Source organism: Trichosurus vulpecula, chromosome 4, assembly GCF_011100635.1.
Source record: "Trichosurus vulpecula isolate mTriVul1 chromosome 4, mTriVul1.pri, whole genome shotgun sequence".
Lineage (NCBI taxonomy): Eukaryota > Metazoa > Chordata > Mammalia > Diprotodontia > Phalangeridae > Trichosurus > Trichosurus vulpecula.
Window position 1 is genome coordinate 161,587,714 of NC_050576.1, and position 16,068 is coordinate 161,603,781.

At 41.9% G+C, this 16,068-nt stretch overlaps 2 protein-coding genes across 4 annotated transcripts in view; one reads left to right on the forward strand and one right to left on the reverse strand.

Moving 5' to 3' along the window:
• The window catches only part of SYT11 (synaptotagmin 11), a 31,633-nt gene extending 22,704 nt beyond the window's left edge, over positions 1–8,929 (reverse strand). The window contains exon 1 of the mRNA XM_036757750.1: positions 8,656–8,929. Within this exon, the coding sequence (XP_036613645.1) occupies positions 8,656–8,689 (34 nt within the window). The 5' untranslated portion in view covers positions 8,690–8,929. The remainder of the gene's footprint in view (positions 1–8,655) is intronic.
• A 1,157-nt stretch (positions 8,930–10,086) lies between these two features.
• The window catches only part of GON4L (gon-4 like), a 74,983-nt gene continuing 69,001 nt past the window's right edge, over positions 10,087–16,068 (forward strand). For 2 of the 3 annotated variants that reach the window (XM_036753741.1, XM_036753742.1), the window contains exons 1-2: positions 10,087–10,145; positions 12,232–12,762. In XM_036753741.1, coding sequence (XP_036609636.1) covers positions 12,267–12,762 — 496 coding nt within the window. In that variant the 5' untranslated portion in view covers positions 10,087–10,145; positions 12,232–12,266. Of the gene's footprint in view, positions 10,146–10,353; positions 10,568–12,231; positions 12,763–16,068 lie in introns of those variants that run through there. The other variant, XM_036753739.1, reaches the window with a different exon arrangement.

Genomic DNA, 16,068 nt, shown 5'->3' on the forward strand with positions numbered 1-16,068 from the left:
AGAAGGACAAACTTGAAATGAGTCAGTGAGTAAAGTGACTGACAAAAAAAGCTAAGACTAAAAATAAATAAATGAAAGGGGGAAAAAAGGCTTAGGCTGTACTGTAAGAGTCAAATATTCAGAACATGGGGATCAACCACCACCTTGAGCTACTCAGATCACATTGGGTATACTGTTTTTAGCTCTGGGGATATCTTAAAAGGGGAAGGCGACAAACTAGAGCTCATTCAGAGAAGGGGAACCAGGATGATGAAGGATCTAGAAACAAAATGATGAGAAATAGTTGAGGGAATTGGGGATGTTGAACTTGGTGAAGACACGTTAGCCATCTCTAACATTCTGGAGGATTGTCATGTGGAAAGCTGAGAAGACTTCTCTGTGCAGCTTCAGAGGGTAACACAAGGACAGAGAATTGTCTCTCCTAAATTTCCATTCTGTATCACCAACTTCCTATAGGACATTTTCAAATGGATGTAGACCTCTGAAATTCAACATGTCCAAAATACAACTCATTATCTTCCCCTCCCCCAAACCTTCTTCTCGTCCTCAACTTTCTCATTCTGCCTACACCATATCATAATTGTACCACGATTCTTCTAGTCACCCAGGTTTTCGATCTTGAAGTCAACCCTGACTTTTCGCACATATTCCCATCCAATCAGTGAGTGGCCAAATCTTGTTGGATTCTACCTCCACCATACTTCTTACATCCATCCCCATCATGGCTACCACCCTGGTTCAGGCCCTTATCATTAACCATCTCTTAAATCAGTCCAGTATCTCTGCCCACCCCTTCATCCTGCCCCTCTATAATCTACACAAGGCATATTTCTTTTGGGGGGAGGCAATCAGGGTTAAGTCACTTGCCCAGGGTCATACCGCTAAGTAAGGGTTTAAGGCTGCATTTGAAATCAGATCCTCCTGACTCCAGGGCTGGTGCTCTATCCACTGTGCTACCTAGCTGCTTCTAAAATTGCTGTTTCTAAATAATAGGTCTGATAATGTTATCGTTTGCTCAATAAGCTTTGGTAGCTTCCAAATGCCTTCAGGATAAAATTCAGACCTCTCTCTTTGGTGTATAAAGCCCTTCACAATCTGGCTCCAGCCTGTCTTTCCAGGAATACTGCATATTGCTAATCTTCAATGGCCTAATTGCCTTTCCCCATACCACATTCTACCATGGTTGGACTAGATGACCTCTGAGACCCCTCCTATCTCTGTATCTATGATTCCATGATCTCCTGCCTTCATGCCTTTGCACAGGCCATCCACCATGCTTAGAATGTACTCTCTCCTTGGCTTCACTTAAGACTTCCCACCCTCCTTCACTTATTTCAAGTGCCACGTCCTACAAGGGGGTTTATACTAGCTAGTGCCATTCAGGCAGAAATTACTTTATATTTACTTAGTCTAAATTTGCATTTACTTCATGTATAATAGAATTTAGACCTGGCAGGATCTTAGAGGTATATTGTCCAGCCCACTCATTTTACTGATGAGAAAACTGAGGTCCAGACTTGCCTAAAGTCATACAAGAAGTGACAGAAGTCACTTATCTTCCCTCCCTTCACCCCCAAACTTCTTCTCTTCCTCAATTTTCTCATTCCGTCTACACCATACCATGAGATTCAAAATTAAGTCCTCTGACTCCAAATCTTGTGCTGCCTCTGAGAAAGTGTTTAGTTCAAAGTAGAAAGTAACAGGAGACACAAATGATCTCTTAATTGCCAAACCTAATTTCTTTTTTCAATTTCTCAATTCACATCTTCCTCGATCTCTGCACCCTTTGATACTGTGGCTCACTCTCTCCTCCTTAATATTCTCTCTCTCTAGGTTTTCCTGACACCACTCTCCCCTGGTTCTTCTCTTACCTAACTGGCTACTTCTCAGTCTTCTTTGATGGATCTTCATCTAGGTCACATCCAGTCCTTGGGTGTTCCCCCCTAGGGCTTTATCCTGGGCCCTCTCCTATTCTCCCTCTATACTATCATACTCTCATGTATTCAATTATCATCTTTAAGCTGATGATTCTCAACGCTACTTATCTAGCCCTAACCTCTCTGCTGACCTCCAGTCTCACATCTCCAGCCACCCATTAGATATCCTATAATGGATGTCTTGTAGACATCTTAAACTCAACATGTCCAAAACTGATCTCATAATCTGTGTCCCCACCCCTGCCAACATCCCCTTTCTTTCCAAATATACTTACTACTGTTGACTCTACCATCATCCTTCTAGTTACCCAGACTCCCAATCTAGGTATCATCCTCAACTCCTTACTCTCTCTTACCCCTCAAATCTAATCTGTTGCCAAGGACTGTGAATTTTACCTTTGTAACATCTCTCGTATATGCCCCTGTCTCTCCTCTGATACGGCCATCACTTTGGCGCAGGCCCTCTTCACCTCACCCCTAGACTGTTGCAATGGCCCGCTGCTGTGTCTGCATGCCATAAGTCTTTCCCCACTTCAGTCCATCCTCAGGTATCTAAGCGAATTTCCTAAAGTATAGGTCTGACCCCTACTCAATAAGCTCCAGTGGCTTCTTATTGCCTCCAGAATAAAATACAAGCAAACAAAAAAAAAAATAGGCAAGGAATGGCTAAACAATTAAACCTCCCCCTACCAGGTGGGTGGAGTTTAATTTATTGCCATTAACTGTTGCAGTTGATTTTAGTGAAGTGGTTCCCGCTGTAAGATTATTAGCATTGATATATTTGGGCCAATTCTCTTATCACTCTCTCCGGGAGACAGTGAAGAAAACAAGCAAACAATAAAATAATCACTCATAGCCAGAGGAACTTGTTAAGGTTCAGCAATGGCTCAAGGAAAGAGGAACTTTGCAACAAATGAAGAGCCTTCAGAGCCCTTCATCTGTTCATAACTCGGTCTCCCCTTCATTTCTAGTCTTCTAACACCTTATACCCCCATCCACCTGCAAATATTCTGTGATCCAGTGACCCTGCCCTCCATGCTGTTCGGTCTTCCAGCAAGGAACTCCCCAACTCTGGGCATTTCCCTTGGCTGTCTTCCATGCTTGGAATGTGCTTCTTTCCTCACCTGTACCTCCTGGCTTTCTTAGCCTCCCTCAAGTCCCAGCTAAAATCCCACCTTCTTCAGGAAGCCTGTCCAAATCCCTCTTAATTCTATTGCCTTTCCTCTGTTGATTGTTTTCCACTGATCCTGTATGTGGCTTATTTGTACATAGTGTTTACATGTTGTCTCCCCTACTAGATTGTGTCAGGGACTGTCTTTTGCTTTTCTCTGTGTCCTCAGCGCTCTGCACAGTGCCTGGCACATAGTAAGCACTTAAATCTTTATTGACTGACAAGCAGAAGTATGATACCTAAAGGTTCCGTAGACAATCAAAGGCTATCGCTATTAAACACACGTGCACTACACGTCAAACCAACCAAATTCTTAAAGAAAGAGGATCAAAATGTATATAGCAAAATAACAAGGTAATAAAAGTAGGAAACTTCAATATTCCATTAATGGTATATGACATCAAAAATAAACAAGACAGAAGGGACAAACTTAGAGTATTGAAAAAACCCATCTATTTGATGAACATAGAGTAAGTGTAGTAAAGAATATGTTTCTTTTTAAAAATTGCATTGTTGTTTTATAAAAGTTGTATATGATCTAGGGCATAAAGAATTTATGAATAAATGTAGAAAGAAATCTTAGGTATTCTTTTAATAGACTATGAAATATGCTGACTGTAAAATTATAATCAACTGTCTATACTTGACCGAAAGCTATAGCCCTAGATGGAGGCTAAACAATGACTTTCTAAATAATGCATGGGTCAAAGGCCACATTACAGAAAAAATAAATATCTTTAAAATGACAATTGTAGTATATAAAATATAAAAATATATGGGATACAGGTAAACCAATCCCCAGAATCAAATTTATGCCCCTAAATGCTTGTGTTGACAAAAAGAAAGAATGAGCTGAATATGTGGTTAAAAATTAGAGAACCAACAAATCAACAAATACCAAGAAGCATGAAAGAAGAAATTACTAAGATTAAAGGTGAAAAAATAGAATTGACAATAAAAGTCAAATTAATAAAAAAAATATTTTTTTAAAAGACCGGAACAATTGATAAATTGTTAGCTTATCTGTGTTCGTGTTGTCCTAATTCCCACATAATTCCATAAGAATGTAATCTCCTTGAGGGCAGGGATTAGGTGTTTTTTTTTTTTCCCCAGCATCTAGCACTGTGCCCGACACACATATAGCAGGTACTTAATAAAATGCTAGCTGGTATATTTACTACACCAATATATATGGAATGAACAACAGCGAAAATCTGAAAGTGAATACTGCTTAATTATAATTACCTAGCTTGGTCCTGAAGGAGAGATGAGGAAATATTCCTCCTGCTCTACTTTGCAAAGGTAGGGGGAGGTTAGGCATGGAACATTGCATGCGTTGTCACACTCAGTTGATGTGCTGCTTAGTTTTAATTAACTACTTCCCCCCCCCTTTTTATCCTTTTAAAGTCTTAGTGACAAGTAATGACTCATTGGGTAGGAGAAGATAAAGGATACATTTGGAAGATGAAAGTGATGTAAAAATAAAAGCTATCCATAAAATTTTAAATAAAAAAACCCGCTGAATGAAGTTATAAAGAAGCAAATTTCACTCAAAATAAAGGTTTTCCTAACATTTAAAGCTGTACAACAATGAGACTGGCTGTCTTATGAAGTAGTGAGCTCTCTGTCACTTCAGTGCTTTGAGAAGAAACTGGATGACTACCTGTCAGTGATGCTGAGGAGAGAATTCTTACTTGGGGGTGGCAGGTTATACTAAATGATCTCTAGCTCGTATCCAGCTCTGGAAATATATGAACGCCAATATGAGCCAAAAAGGGAAAGGTAATAAATTTTAAAAGGCAATTTTTAAGGAAAATTTTTGTATGACTGAGTGTCTCTATTTTATCCAGTCTGGAAGAGCGGTGGCTATTCGGGCGCCCAATGGCACTACTATTGGCAAGGGAACTTTGACCTCCTCTATTTCCAACCTGGGCCTGTTTGCCCCTCCTTAGGTGACCTGTAGCCCCCTCACTCCTGGCAGCTCACCCATATTGATGCTGAACTTAGTATGGACAGCTTGGCCCACTGCCATTCAGAACTCTGAAGTTCAAGAGATCTACCAGCCACAACCTTCTTGGTAGCTGGGATTACAGGTATGCACTAGAATACCCAGCTTAAAAAAGCAATTCTAAGGTACAAACAACGTAAATAAGATAAATCAAAGATACCCAGACTGATGTATAATATTTAGACTATAAAAGGGGAAGGGGAGCCACATTCTATTATGGTAGCACTGTATATAGTAAGCTCCTAGAAGGGGTGGAGAAATCAAGGCTTATTAAACCTTTGTAGTAGTCTATCCAAATAGTGCCTAACATAATGTCATCCATAATATATATTTTTAATAAATATTAGTTGAATCAATATATAGAGAAATGTAGAAGCTTCATCAAGGATGAAGAAAGGCAGGTGGAAGCTTTAAACAATCAGAAGGATGTGCTCTCTGTGGCTTTTATTCACCAATATAGTGCTTTCATGAAAATTATTTGTTCTTGATTAATGAACATGGCTGTAGAAGGACTCTAGGAGAGAAAAATTGGGTTGGACTATGAGAGGGTAGAAATATAGAACCATGGAATGCTAGTGATAGTCCAATCTCCACATTTAGCAGAGAAGGAAAGGTGTTTTTTGAGAAATATTCGAAATTGAGATCTAAGAGATGGAACACTAGGTGAGAGGATACCTACAAAATTCAGGTCCTGTATTCAGCTATGTGCTGATTTACTTTGCTATTCCAGCACCATCCTTCTTGTTATCATAGTTTGTGAAATTTCCACCTCCTAGAGGAACTGAGGATGAAAAAGATACTGATTTTCCAGTAGGTGTCAAACTCACAGCTCAGCTGCATCTGGCCCAAAACGCTCCTGAGTGCAGCTCAAACCAGATTAAAATATAATTGGTAGATATTTGACAAAATACATAAAAATACAATAGAACATACATAATATTGCATTTTAAAAGTAAGCCAATATGCATCCTGTGCAGAGATACTTATGTATGATTTAGTAGCCCCCATTTCTATTTGTGTTTGACACCACCCATAGAGACCACTTCTCACTATCTCCCACTTTTCAATATATATTCCTGATCATTATAGGACCCTACTCCATATCAAGAGACCTGGCAGGAAGAAATCACACACAGCAAGAGACATCAAAGGTCATTTAATTCAATGCATTCTGAATTTAAAAAAGAAACCCAAACCTCTACATCATCTTTGACAGGGTCCAGAAACTCATATTCTATAGTCAAAGATTTGATGGGGGAGGCAATTGAAAATAGTGGTTAAAAAGAATTTTAGGGTGGTTGTGTATTACAGTGAGCTTTGTTCTTTTGGAAAAACAAACACTGGTATTCAAGTCAAAAGGCCTGGGTTTGAGGGTTAGTTCAATCAATGAACAATCAGTAGGTGCCTACTATGTGCCAGGCACAGGGCTAAGGGCTGAGGATACAAAAAGAGGCAAAAGACAGACCCTGCCCTTATGGAACTTAGAATCTAATGGTTCTGTGTGACCCTAGGTAAGTTACTCAGCCTCTCTGAGGTTTTTTTCTCACCTACAAAGGATTTTATAAAGATTTAAAATATTTGAAGCACTTTATATAGTGCTTTATTTCATAGCCACCTTATGAAGTAGGTACTATTGGGAGCACTCCCATTTTACAGACAAGGAAACAGACTTGGAGATGTCATAGCATCATAGGATTTCAGATCTAGAGCTGGAAGACTTCAGAGGCCAACTAGTCCAATTTCCTCATTGTACAGAGGAAGAAATCAACATCTCATTAGGGTTTTTCCCAGCTTTCCTAGATTCCAAAAAAGGCTTCTTTCCATTTCCTTGTGCAAGACAATTCTTACCCCTTCAGAGTTCAAGGAAAGATAATCTTTCCGAATCCTTTTCCATGTTGATCATTTCTACTAGGGATCTGGGACAAAATTAAACAACTTATTACCGAAGTAGAGGAAGTGAATTGGTAGAGGGGAGAACTCAGAGTCACAAGAAGAAATAAGTGATAAGATCATTGACATCCCCAAGGTGAAATATATGACTACAAATAGGGAACAGAAAGCTGGAGATGCAGGAGATTGTGGGAGAAAGAAATAAAGTTAATGATTTAGATTTGGGGATTTCTCTGGGATGAAGTGGTCCAAGTGAAAGAAGTTTACAAGATGGGTTTTTATTATTATTTTAAAAATTGTATACCTTCCTCCTAGACCCACTTCCAAAGGCCTCAAACTCGGGAGTGGGGAAAACCACCAAATCCAAGCAAGATTTTGTCATCACTCTGGTCATTCAAGTCTCGATGACCAAGCTTCCTGGATAGGTGGGAGCAGAGAGAAGGGACTCTCATGTACGGAAAGACAAGCTCTCTTGTTCACCACTCCTGATTACCGTCCCATTAGTAGGGTAAGCTAACAGGGAACACGGGGCATTCCTTTTTCAGGGCAGTGGAGACTGAGAAAGTTGGGGGCTTAAAGGTTTGCCCGCTAGCAGATAGTGGGACTCCCCCATACAGGAAAAAGGCTGCTTCCTCCCTTCCCAACCTCATCCCTCTTCTTTTCTCTTCTCCCCTCCCCCAGGGCCGTAGCTTATCCAGCAGGGGCCAAGTGGGGCTGGGCCGGGACGGGCCGCTCCGAGATGACGTAATGCTTTCTCTGGTACACAAAGCGGCCTCCCCCGGGCTCTGGCCTCTCCCGCCCCTCCTTCTCCAGCTTCGGCTCAGGCCCTGCTGGTGAGAGTTCGAATCCCCCTCCCGCCGCTCTCCAAGAGCCAGCCCCGGGGACCCCGGGAACAAAGGCCCGGAGAAGGAGAGTCGAAGCGCAGCTAGGCAGCCCAGAAATAGACATCACGTCATTCTCTCAGCCCAGCATCGCCAAACGCCATTAGGTAGCATCGGACAGACCCCACCATTACTATGCAGAATGAAGCCGCCAGGAGAGCTGCCCAGCCCCTCAGTCCAAGAGGTCCAGCAGAGCAGCTCGGAGCTGCTCCTCTCCTGCACCCCCCTCCCCCAACCTCACTCCCGGGAGGCCGCCTCCCCTGGCTGCCAGCCACTCAGCCCACAATCCCCAAGCTGCCATCTTAATACCCCATCCCCAGTGCCACCTCCCTCCCCTGCAGCCTTATGATGTAGGGGAGGGGAAGGGACACCGCCCTTCGTGCCTTAAGGGGGAGGGTTTGGCCACCCCATACCTGCACCCCAAAAGGAAGGGTTCAACTAGGCTGTGCACCTCTTGCTTCTCACCTCTCTCAGTGCTGACAGCGACACAGGAAAGGTTTTCAAACCTTTCTCCCACCCCAACTCCCTACTACTTAGCTCTGGTCTGGTGCCAGTCCTGGCCTTGCCCACTCCTGCGGTCTACATCTCCAAGGTCTGGGTTCTGTCCGTTGCTGGCTGCCCAGCATTCCTGGCCTAGGTTTTTCTGGGTCGGACACTGCCAGGGCCCTGGTCTCGGTCAAACTCATTCCTCTGCAGCTAGGACCTAGTATCTCTGCTATGGTTCCAACCACCCCCTGCTTCATTTCCTCAACCCTAAACCCCACTCACCAAAGCTGGGTCGAATATTGGTGATCTCGGCCATGGCGTAATCAGCAGCACTTGCTGTAAATGGGTTCCCAGCTTCCTGAGAACTCCTGCACCCCTCTGTTAGTGCAAAGGCCGCAGCTGCAAGATGCCGATATGGGCAGCAGAGAAGGAAGACTTCTGCGATGGCTTGGCCTCACCGTGCGAGCTGCGGGTCCACCTAAGATGCTCTAGGGATGCTCTGAGCTAAAGATGCAGGTGCTGCCAGACTGGTCCTGATGCGAGGTAAGCTCCGCCCTTTTCCGAACAGTCCCAGGCAGAAGGCTCCGCCTCTCTCCGAACAGTCTCAGACCAGAGGTCCTTCTACTTTCCGAAACATACCGAAGAAGAGACCACGCCTAGTTTAGAAGCGCCTGGGTTTAAGGCCCCGCCTTTTTACGAGTATTCTGGGAAAAGTGCAAAAATCTGGAGGCCAGAGGGAGGAGACTGGCAATTTAAATCTTTCTTTCCTTGATTATCATAGGAAATCCTATAGCTCGGATGACTAGGTCTTAAAATAGTAGCAGAATGTTCTGGGTGACAAGGAACACAGAGAAGTGGAAAAACAAATTCCTGACTGTTTGAATTCCATTATTGATTAGGTCATTACTGTTACGGTGCATTTCTATGTGACCACAGAGTGTTATTACGGACCCCTTCATAAACTCCAGATGTTAGTGATTAAGGACCAAACCACCAAAGCTGTGCATTAAAAAAGTCACGACCTTATGATTTAGAATATCCTATCTCCAATTATCCTTCTAGGGAAACAAAACAAAAAGCCACTCCCAAACAGAAACACCTTTCTCTAAAATAATTCCTTACACCAACTCTCAGCATCCTTTTAGTTATGGAAATTTGGCCTCTAAAGATCCTGCTTTTAAAACTGTATGAAATTCACCAAGATTTTAAGTAAATCTTAGTATAAGATAATTTGGACTGTCCTATAATTTCTTCGTATGCATGTAGGACTTAGTACGGAGCTAGGTCCTTGTAAGAACTCATAATACATAAATACATCAATATTTTATGTATTTTTGATTTAATACAGTCCCTGAATCTCTTTCCAAGGTCCTTCTGACTTTGCTCCAGTAAAGGTACTGACTGTATTTGGATACCACTTAAGTTAACACTTTATTTCTCAATTCTCAAGATCCCAAATCTTTCATGCCATATGATTTATGGCGAGCAAACAGCCCTCCTCGTGCACCTCAAAATATTAGGTCTCAGCTGAGGGTGGGAGATGGGGAAGAAATGAGACTCCAAGGGATGGTCCCTTTAACTTTTTCGCCAATGACAAACTTGTCCGCTCTAGCTTCATTTTGCCCTGACTCAAGATGTCGGCTGACACGAGCGCATGCTCAGTTTCAGTCCAACCTCCTGGAACGCGGTTCGGGGGCGCGCATATCCGTCCCTGACGTCGAGTGATTTCCGGCGGTGGCCTGAGCGGAGTTTCCGCGGGCTCAGGCCGGCCGGTGAGGGTGGCTGGGTCGCGCGGGGTCCGGGCGGGAAAGAATCAGGCGGCAGTGAGGGAAGGAGACTTCCGGGGGTGGAACTCGGGGAGTGTAGATCACAGTAAGAGAGACGGAGCGAGGGAGCTGATAACAGACGGACATATAGGAGGATGTGTGAGGGACGGTGGGAGGCGGGAGTTGGGGGTCAGGGGTCACCTGGTGGACTACGGGGGTCAGCGTTCGCCTGAGGGGACTTGTGGGAAGCCGAGGCCTGAAGGCGTGAGGAGGCTACCGTACCTGGGAAGGTTCTATCTGTGCTGGGGGTGGCGAACGCCAGCCTGAGGCCACTTTCCAGGAACGGGGAGCCTGAGGCCTTGCTCCAGCGGTCAGTGCAGTCGCCCCCGCTGTTTGTTCCCGTGAGGCCACGGTACCCGAGGGACCAGGTGACTTCTGTGGGAACCGACTCCCCGTGTATGCTATTGAGGGGCTGGGAGCTTGGCACCCAGGTCCCGGTCCAAGCTCCTTCGACAGACTAACTTTGGGCAAGTAACTCTGTTACGCTGCTTTTATGGTGCTGTGCCATACCAGGCTAGGGTATCTTCATCCGATCGTGTACCGTCGTGTTGCCGAACATTTGAGTATTTATTGAGCCCCAGGGGGTGCAACAGAAAGACAACTAGACTAGAGTAGGAGGAAGCCCAGGTTTGGGTCCCAGTACTGGTACTTTGGGCAAGTCACTTAATTGTGTAACTCACCTAATCTCTCTAGGGCTCCGTGCCCTCATCTGTAAAAAGAAGGAATTAGGGGGAATAATCTTTTGTGTGTGTGTGTGTGTGGAGGAGGAGGAGGAGGTGGTGTCCTGACTCATGATTTCATTAGTTCAGGGAACTCCCTGTGAAGAAACTTTCTACCAGTGCGGATTGAAAACTTCTGGAACTTAGTCTTAGAAAATTTTGGGGGGCGGGGCGGGGCATTGAGAGGTTAACTGACTTGCTATGTCGGTATGTGTCAAACTTGAATCTAGGGCTTCCTGACATAGAAAGCATCTCCCTTTCCCTTCTTCGTTATTTGTGCTGCTCTGTTTCCCAGATGACATTACAATTTAGAACCTAAGAGCTGGCAGACAGGACTTGCGAGGTTATCATCTTGTCAAACCATCCTTGTTTAGGAGTATTCTCAACAAATACCTGACAGATGGTCATTTAAGATTCTGCTTTATCACTATGCAGCAGAGCAAACTCAGTGTCCCACAAGGCAACTCATTACATTTTTAAAAAGCTTTAATTGTTATAAAGTTCTTATATTGAACTGGTTTCCTTGCAGTAATTTCTCCCACTTTGTCCTCGTTTTGGCCTTTGAGGATACATAAAGTATAATTAATCTTTCTCATAACTGCCATTACTTGAAGACAGCTATCCTGTTAGCCCAAGTCCTTTTTCTAGTCTAAATAGTGCACATTCTCTTAAACTGTTCTTGTAACATAATTTACAGATCCTTCACCATCATGGCTGCTCTCTTCTGACCAGTATAGTGTGGCAGGACTGCTACTCTACCTTGTTTTATACTCCATACTTCTCTTAATGAAGCCTAAGTTTGTGTTAGCTTTTAAGATAGCCAGTATATTGGTGGGTATCTTGAGTTTGCATTCATCTGAATCCCCAGGTCTTTTTCATATGAATTACTAAATCATATTTTCCCCATTTAAAATTGATGTAGTTGTGTTTTTTTTTTTAGCATAAATGTAAAGTTCAGGACTTTATATTTATTCCTATTGTTATGGAAGAAACCTACACCTAAAAAATGTTTCTTCCATCTTTAAAGGCCTCTGGATTTGTTTATCTAGACACAAAAATGCTTTAAAAACATAAGGTGAAAGAAATTAATATGGTGCAAAACTATGCGTATATCAGTACTTTGAGGAATAGCTGGGTTCTGCTTGTAGTTCAGGGAAGAGAACACTGACAGGTGCTTTTGTTTAAGGGAATTAGTTCATTTACTGGGGATGCGTGTGTATCATGAATATAGTAGCATTGAATTTCTTTGAGGTGTTATTATAATTATCACTAATTGGCATGGGAGTGTTGAGTACTTGTTCTTGTCTTTTCAGGATGGAGCAGAACTGGGATTCTGCTTACCTTTAAAATGCTTCCTTGTAAGAAGAGAAGAACTACTTTGATATCATCCCCTCAGCATAAAGACAGCCAGGAGGAGACCAGTTTAGACCTAGAATCAGCTACTGCCCCAGAACCTGACCAAATTACAGACTTGGGCACAGTGTCCTTACCCTGGGGGCTGAGCCATGTCAGAACACCAGGCTTGGATGTGCAACCTATGCAGGATACTGGTGACCATACTTGTAAGGAAGATCTATCTGCCTCCAGGTTGCTTGCTCAGGACACAGATGTAGCAATCCTAGAAGCAATTGATGTTTCTAACACTCAGGAAATCAACCTGCCTTCCCTGGAGTCCTCTCAGCCTTGTAATATCACTATCACTAAAGGAAAAATCCAGGGGACTTGTATGAGGAGGGGGAAGAGAATTGCACTCAGGCCAGGGCCAGCGCCTCGGGATGATCATCCAAACTTGAAGGAATCTTCATCCTCCGCTGAGGCATGTGAGAAGATTAACAATGAAAGTGGTAAGATATGAATCCTGATTATGGTCATTAAGTATCCATTTTCTAATACTGTCAGAAAAATTTTTCTTATGTCTGACTTACAACCATCCTGCTGCAATTTAAGCCACTATCTCTTGTTCTACCTTTAGAGGAGTTATCTTGTACGTACTCAGTAAATTTCTTTGCTGTGTAGTTACCAAAATTTTCACTACTGCACCGTAGCAGTTTTCTTTATGTGGTCTACGATCCTGGTACCTAACCAAGGAAGTGTATCCTGAATTTCTGAAGCATGGTGACAGGGATAGAATCTCTTTTAGAGGAAGAAAGTCATTTGTTGCTTTGTTGGGTTATTTGGAATTAGTTTGTTGGCTCTGTGGTACTTATGTTCCATCACATCCAAAGTTAGAATTAGAATTAGATTTTTGGGATTAGAAAGGATGTTAGCTCGTTTATTCTAACTGTTATTTTACAGATGACGAAGTTTATCAGATGTCCAATTGAGTGCTGTAGTTCTTATGGTTAACCATAGTGTACCTTTACTGGTATATTTCTATTTCTGGAGTTTTTTTGGTAAAGTGAAAAAGTTGGACCAGTGGTTTTAGAACACATTAAATTTCCGTGGCTTCATTTTAGTTTTCTAGTCATTATGAATTATATAAATAAATTTGGTTTTTGATCATAGAGTATTTAAATAAAGTACAGCTTCCTGCATATAGCAGACACTCAATTACTTCTTCATCTTAAAAATTGTTATTTTGGTATTTGTGTTCCATTTATTGGAACAATTTCTTTGTCCCACTTTGAAAGAATAATAGAATCAAAGAATATTAAGAATTGAAAAATACCTTAGAGGTCATCTAGTCCAGCCTCATTCTAGGTCCAAGAATTCCTTCTACAACATCCCTAACAAGTGGTCATTTATCCTTTAGTTGAACATGTCTGATGATGGGAAACTCATTAGTCACTAGATGGTCCACTCTGTTGTTACCAGGCTTGTTTTTATGTTGGGCTGATATTTACCTCTCTATATTCTATCCATTGGTTCCAGTTCTGTCTTCTGGAACTAAACAGAATAAGTCTAATCCCTTCTTCACATGATAACCTTTCAAATATTCAAGCCCTGTTCAGTCCTCTTAAGTCTTCTTCAAGCTATGAACATCACAATTTTGGGGGCATCTAGGTGGTGCAATGGATAGAGTGCTGGATTTGGGAGTCAGGAAGACCTGAATTCAAATGTGGCTTTAGACATTTGTTAGCTGTGTGAACCTGGGCAAGGCACTTTAACCTCTTAATCTGTCTCAGTTTCCTTATCTGTAAAATGATGCTGATAACAGCACCTACCTCCTGGGTTGTTGTGAGGATAAAATGAGATAATATTTGTAAAGTGCTTTGCAAATCTTAAAGTGCAATATATATGTAAAATATTATTCTTGTTATTATTTTATCTGTTGCCCTTGTGACATAATTTCATGCCCATCGCCATTCTGATCAACCTTTGAATGGATACACTTTACTTTGTCAATGTTCCTCTTAAAATATGCTGCCCAGAACTGAAAACCGTATTCCAGTTGTGGTCTAATCAATATAGAATACAGGGGGACTGGTACTTCTCTTGTTATATACCTTATACTGTATTTTTGTAATGTAGCCTAAGATCACACTAGCTTTTTTTTTGACATCACATCACTGTTGATGCTATTGAGCTCATAGTTAACTAAAAAACACTATCTTTTTCATATGAACTACCAATAAACAAATTTACATTTTGTATTTGAGTTTTTAAACTCAAGTGCAGGACTTCACATTTCTCCTAATTAAATTCAGCACATTATAGTTTATCTGTTGTTTTAGCTTGAAATATTTTTGGATTTGATATAAGCATGCCATTTCCATCTTCATCCAAGTCATGGATGGGTTGAGGACAGGGTCACATGGTTTGCCACTAGAGACTTTCCTCAAGGTGGCCATTGATCCATTATCCAGCACTCTTTGGATACAGTTTTTTAAGCACTTTCAAACCATTTAACGTTGTTATAATCTGGCCTACACCTGTTTTTTAATAAGTTTATCACTAACACCTTTGTCAAATAGCATGTTGAAATTAATATAAACTATATCTGCTGCAGCTTAGGTGGCACCGTTTACAAAGCACTGGTCCTAGGGTCCTGTATCAGGCACTTACTAGCTGTGTGACCCTTGGCAAGTCATGTAACCTCTGACTGCCTCAGCTTCAACTGGAAAATGGGGATAATAGCACCTACTTCCCAGAGTTGTTGTGAGGATCAAATGAAATAATATTTGTAAAGTGCTTGGCACAGTGCCTGGCATATAGTAGGTGTTTGTTTCTTTTATTCTTCATCTAGTAATACTGTTAAAAATTGAAATAAGTAACTGACCTGATGCTGCTGTACTTAGTGTGCCTGGGAAGCAGCATGGTTCAGTAGGAAGGGGTTGTAATAAAAGGACCTGGGTCCACATCTCACATCTGTCAGTCCCTGTCTGATCTCAGACAAGTTACTTCACTTCTCTGGGCCTCGGTTTCTTCATCTGTAAAATGAAGAAGTTGTAGTAAATGGCCTCTTAAGGTCCCTTTCAGCTGTAAATCTATGATCCTATATATATCTTTGTCTAAACGCTCACACATTACCCATCTAAATCATCTTTCTAGAATTTCCTGGAAATCAGGGTTAATCTTACTGGGCAATAATTTGTAGAAATAACCTCTTCCCTTCCCCCCTTTTTAAAAATTGGGAAGCTATTTTACATCTTACTCTTCCACATCTTTCCTATTCTCCACTATCTTCAAAAATTACTGACAGCTCAGAAGCTTGATGAAAGCGAATTAAATAAATGTTTATTGCGTTTTCACTGTCTGTTAGCTATTATGCTTGATACTGAGTTGGAGAATAAGAAGATGAAAATACATATGGCTCTGAAGGAGTTTAAAGTCTGTTAGGCGAAAGAAAGTAAGTTTATCAAAATGTAATGCAAAATACTGTGTGACAAATACATGAAAGGCAAAATTCTGTGAGAGTTCAGAGGAAGGAACAAATAGTCCTGGGAGGAGGAGTTAATCAATAAACATTTATTGAGCACTTACTATAGGTCAGGTAGATTTCACAGAAGAGTGAGTGTTTGAAGAAGGGGTAGGAATACAGTAGGGAGAAATTTTGGGTCAGGAAGGAAGGGCACTCCAAGCATGGAGAATGATGTGAGTAAAGGCATGGAGATTATAAAACCCTAGATGTTTTGGGAGAGGAAAATTGTTGTTTGTCAGGAGTGCAATTCACCTGAAGGGTCGTAGAAGTGAGATGAGACTAGAAAGGC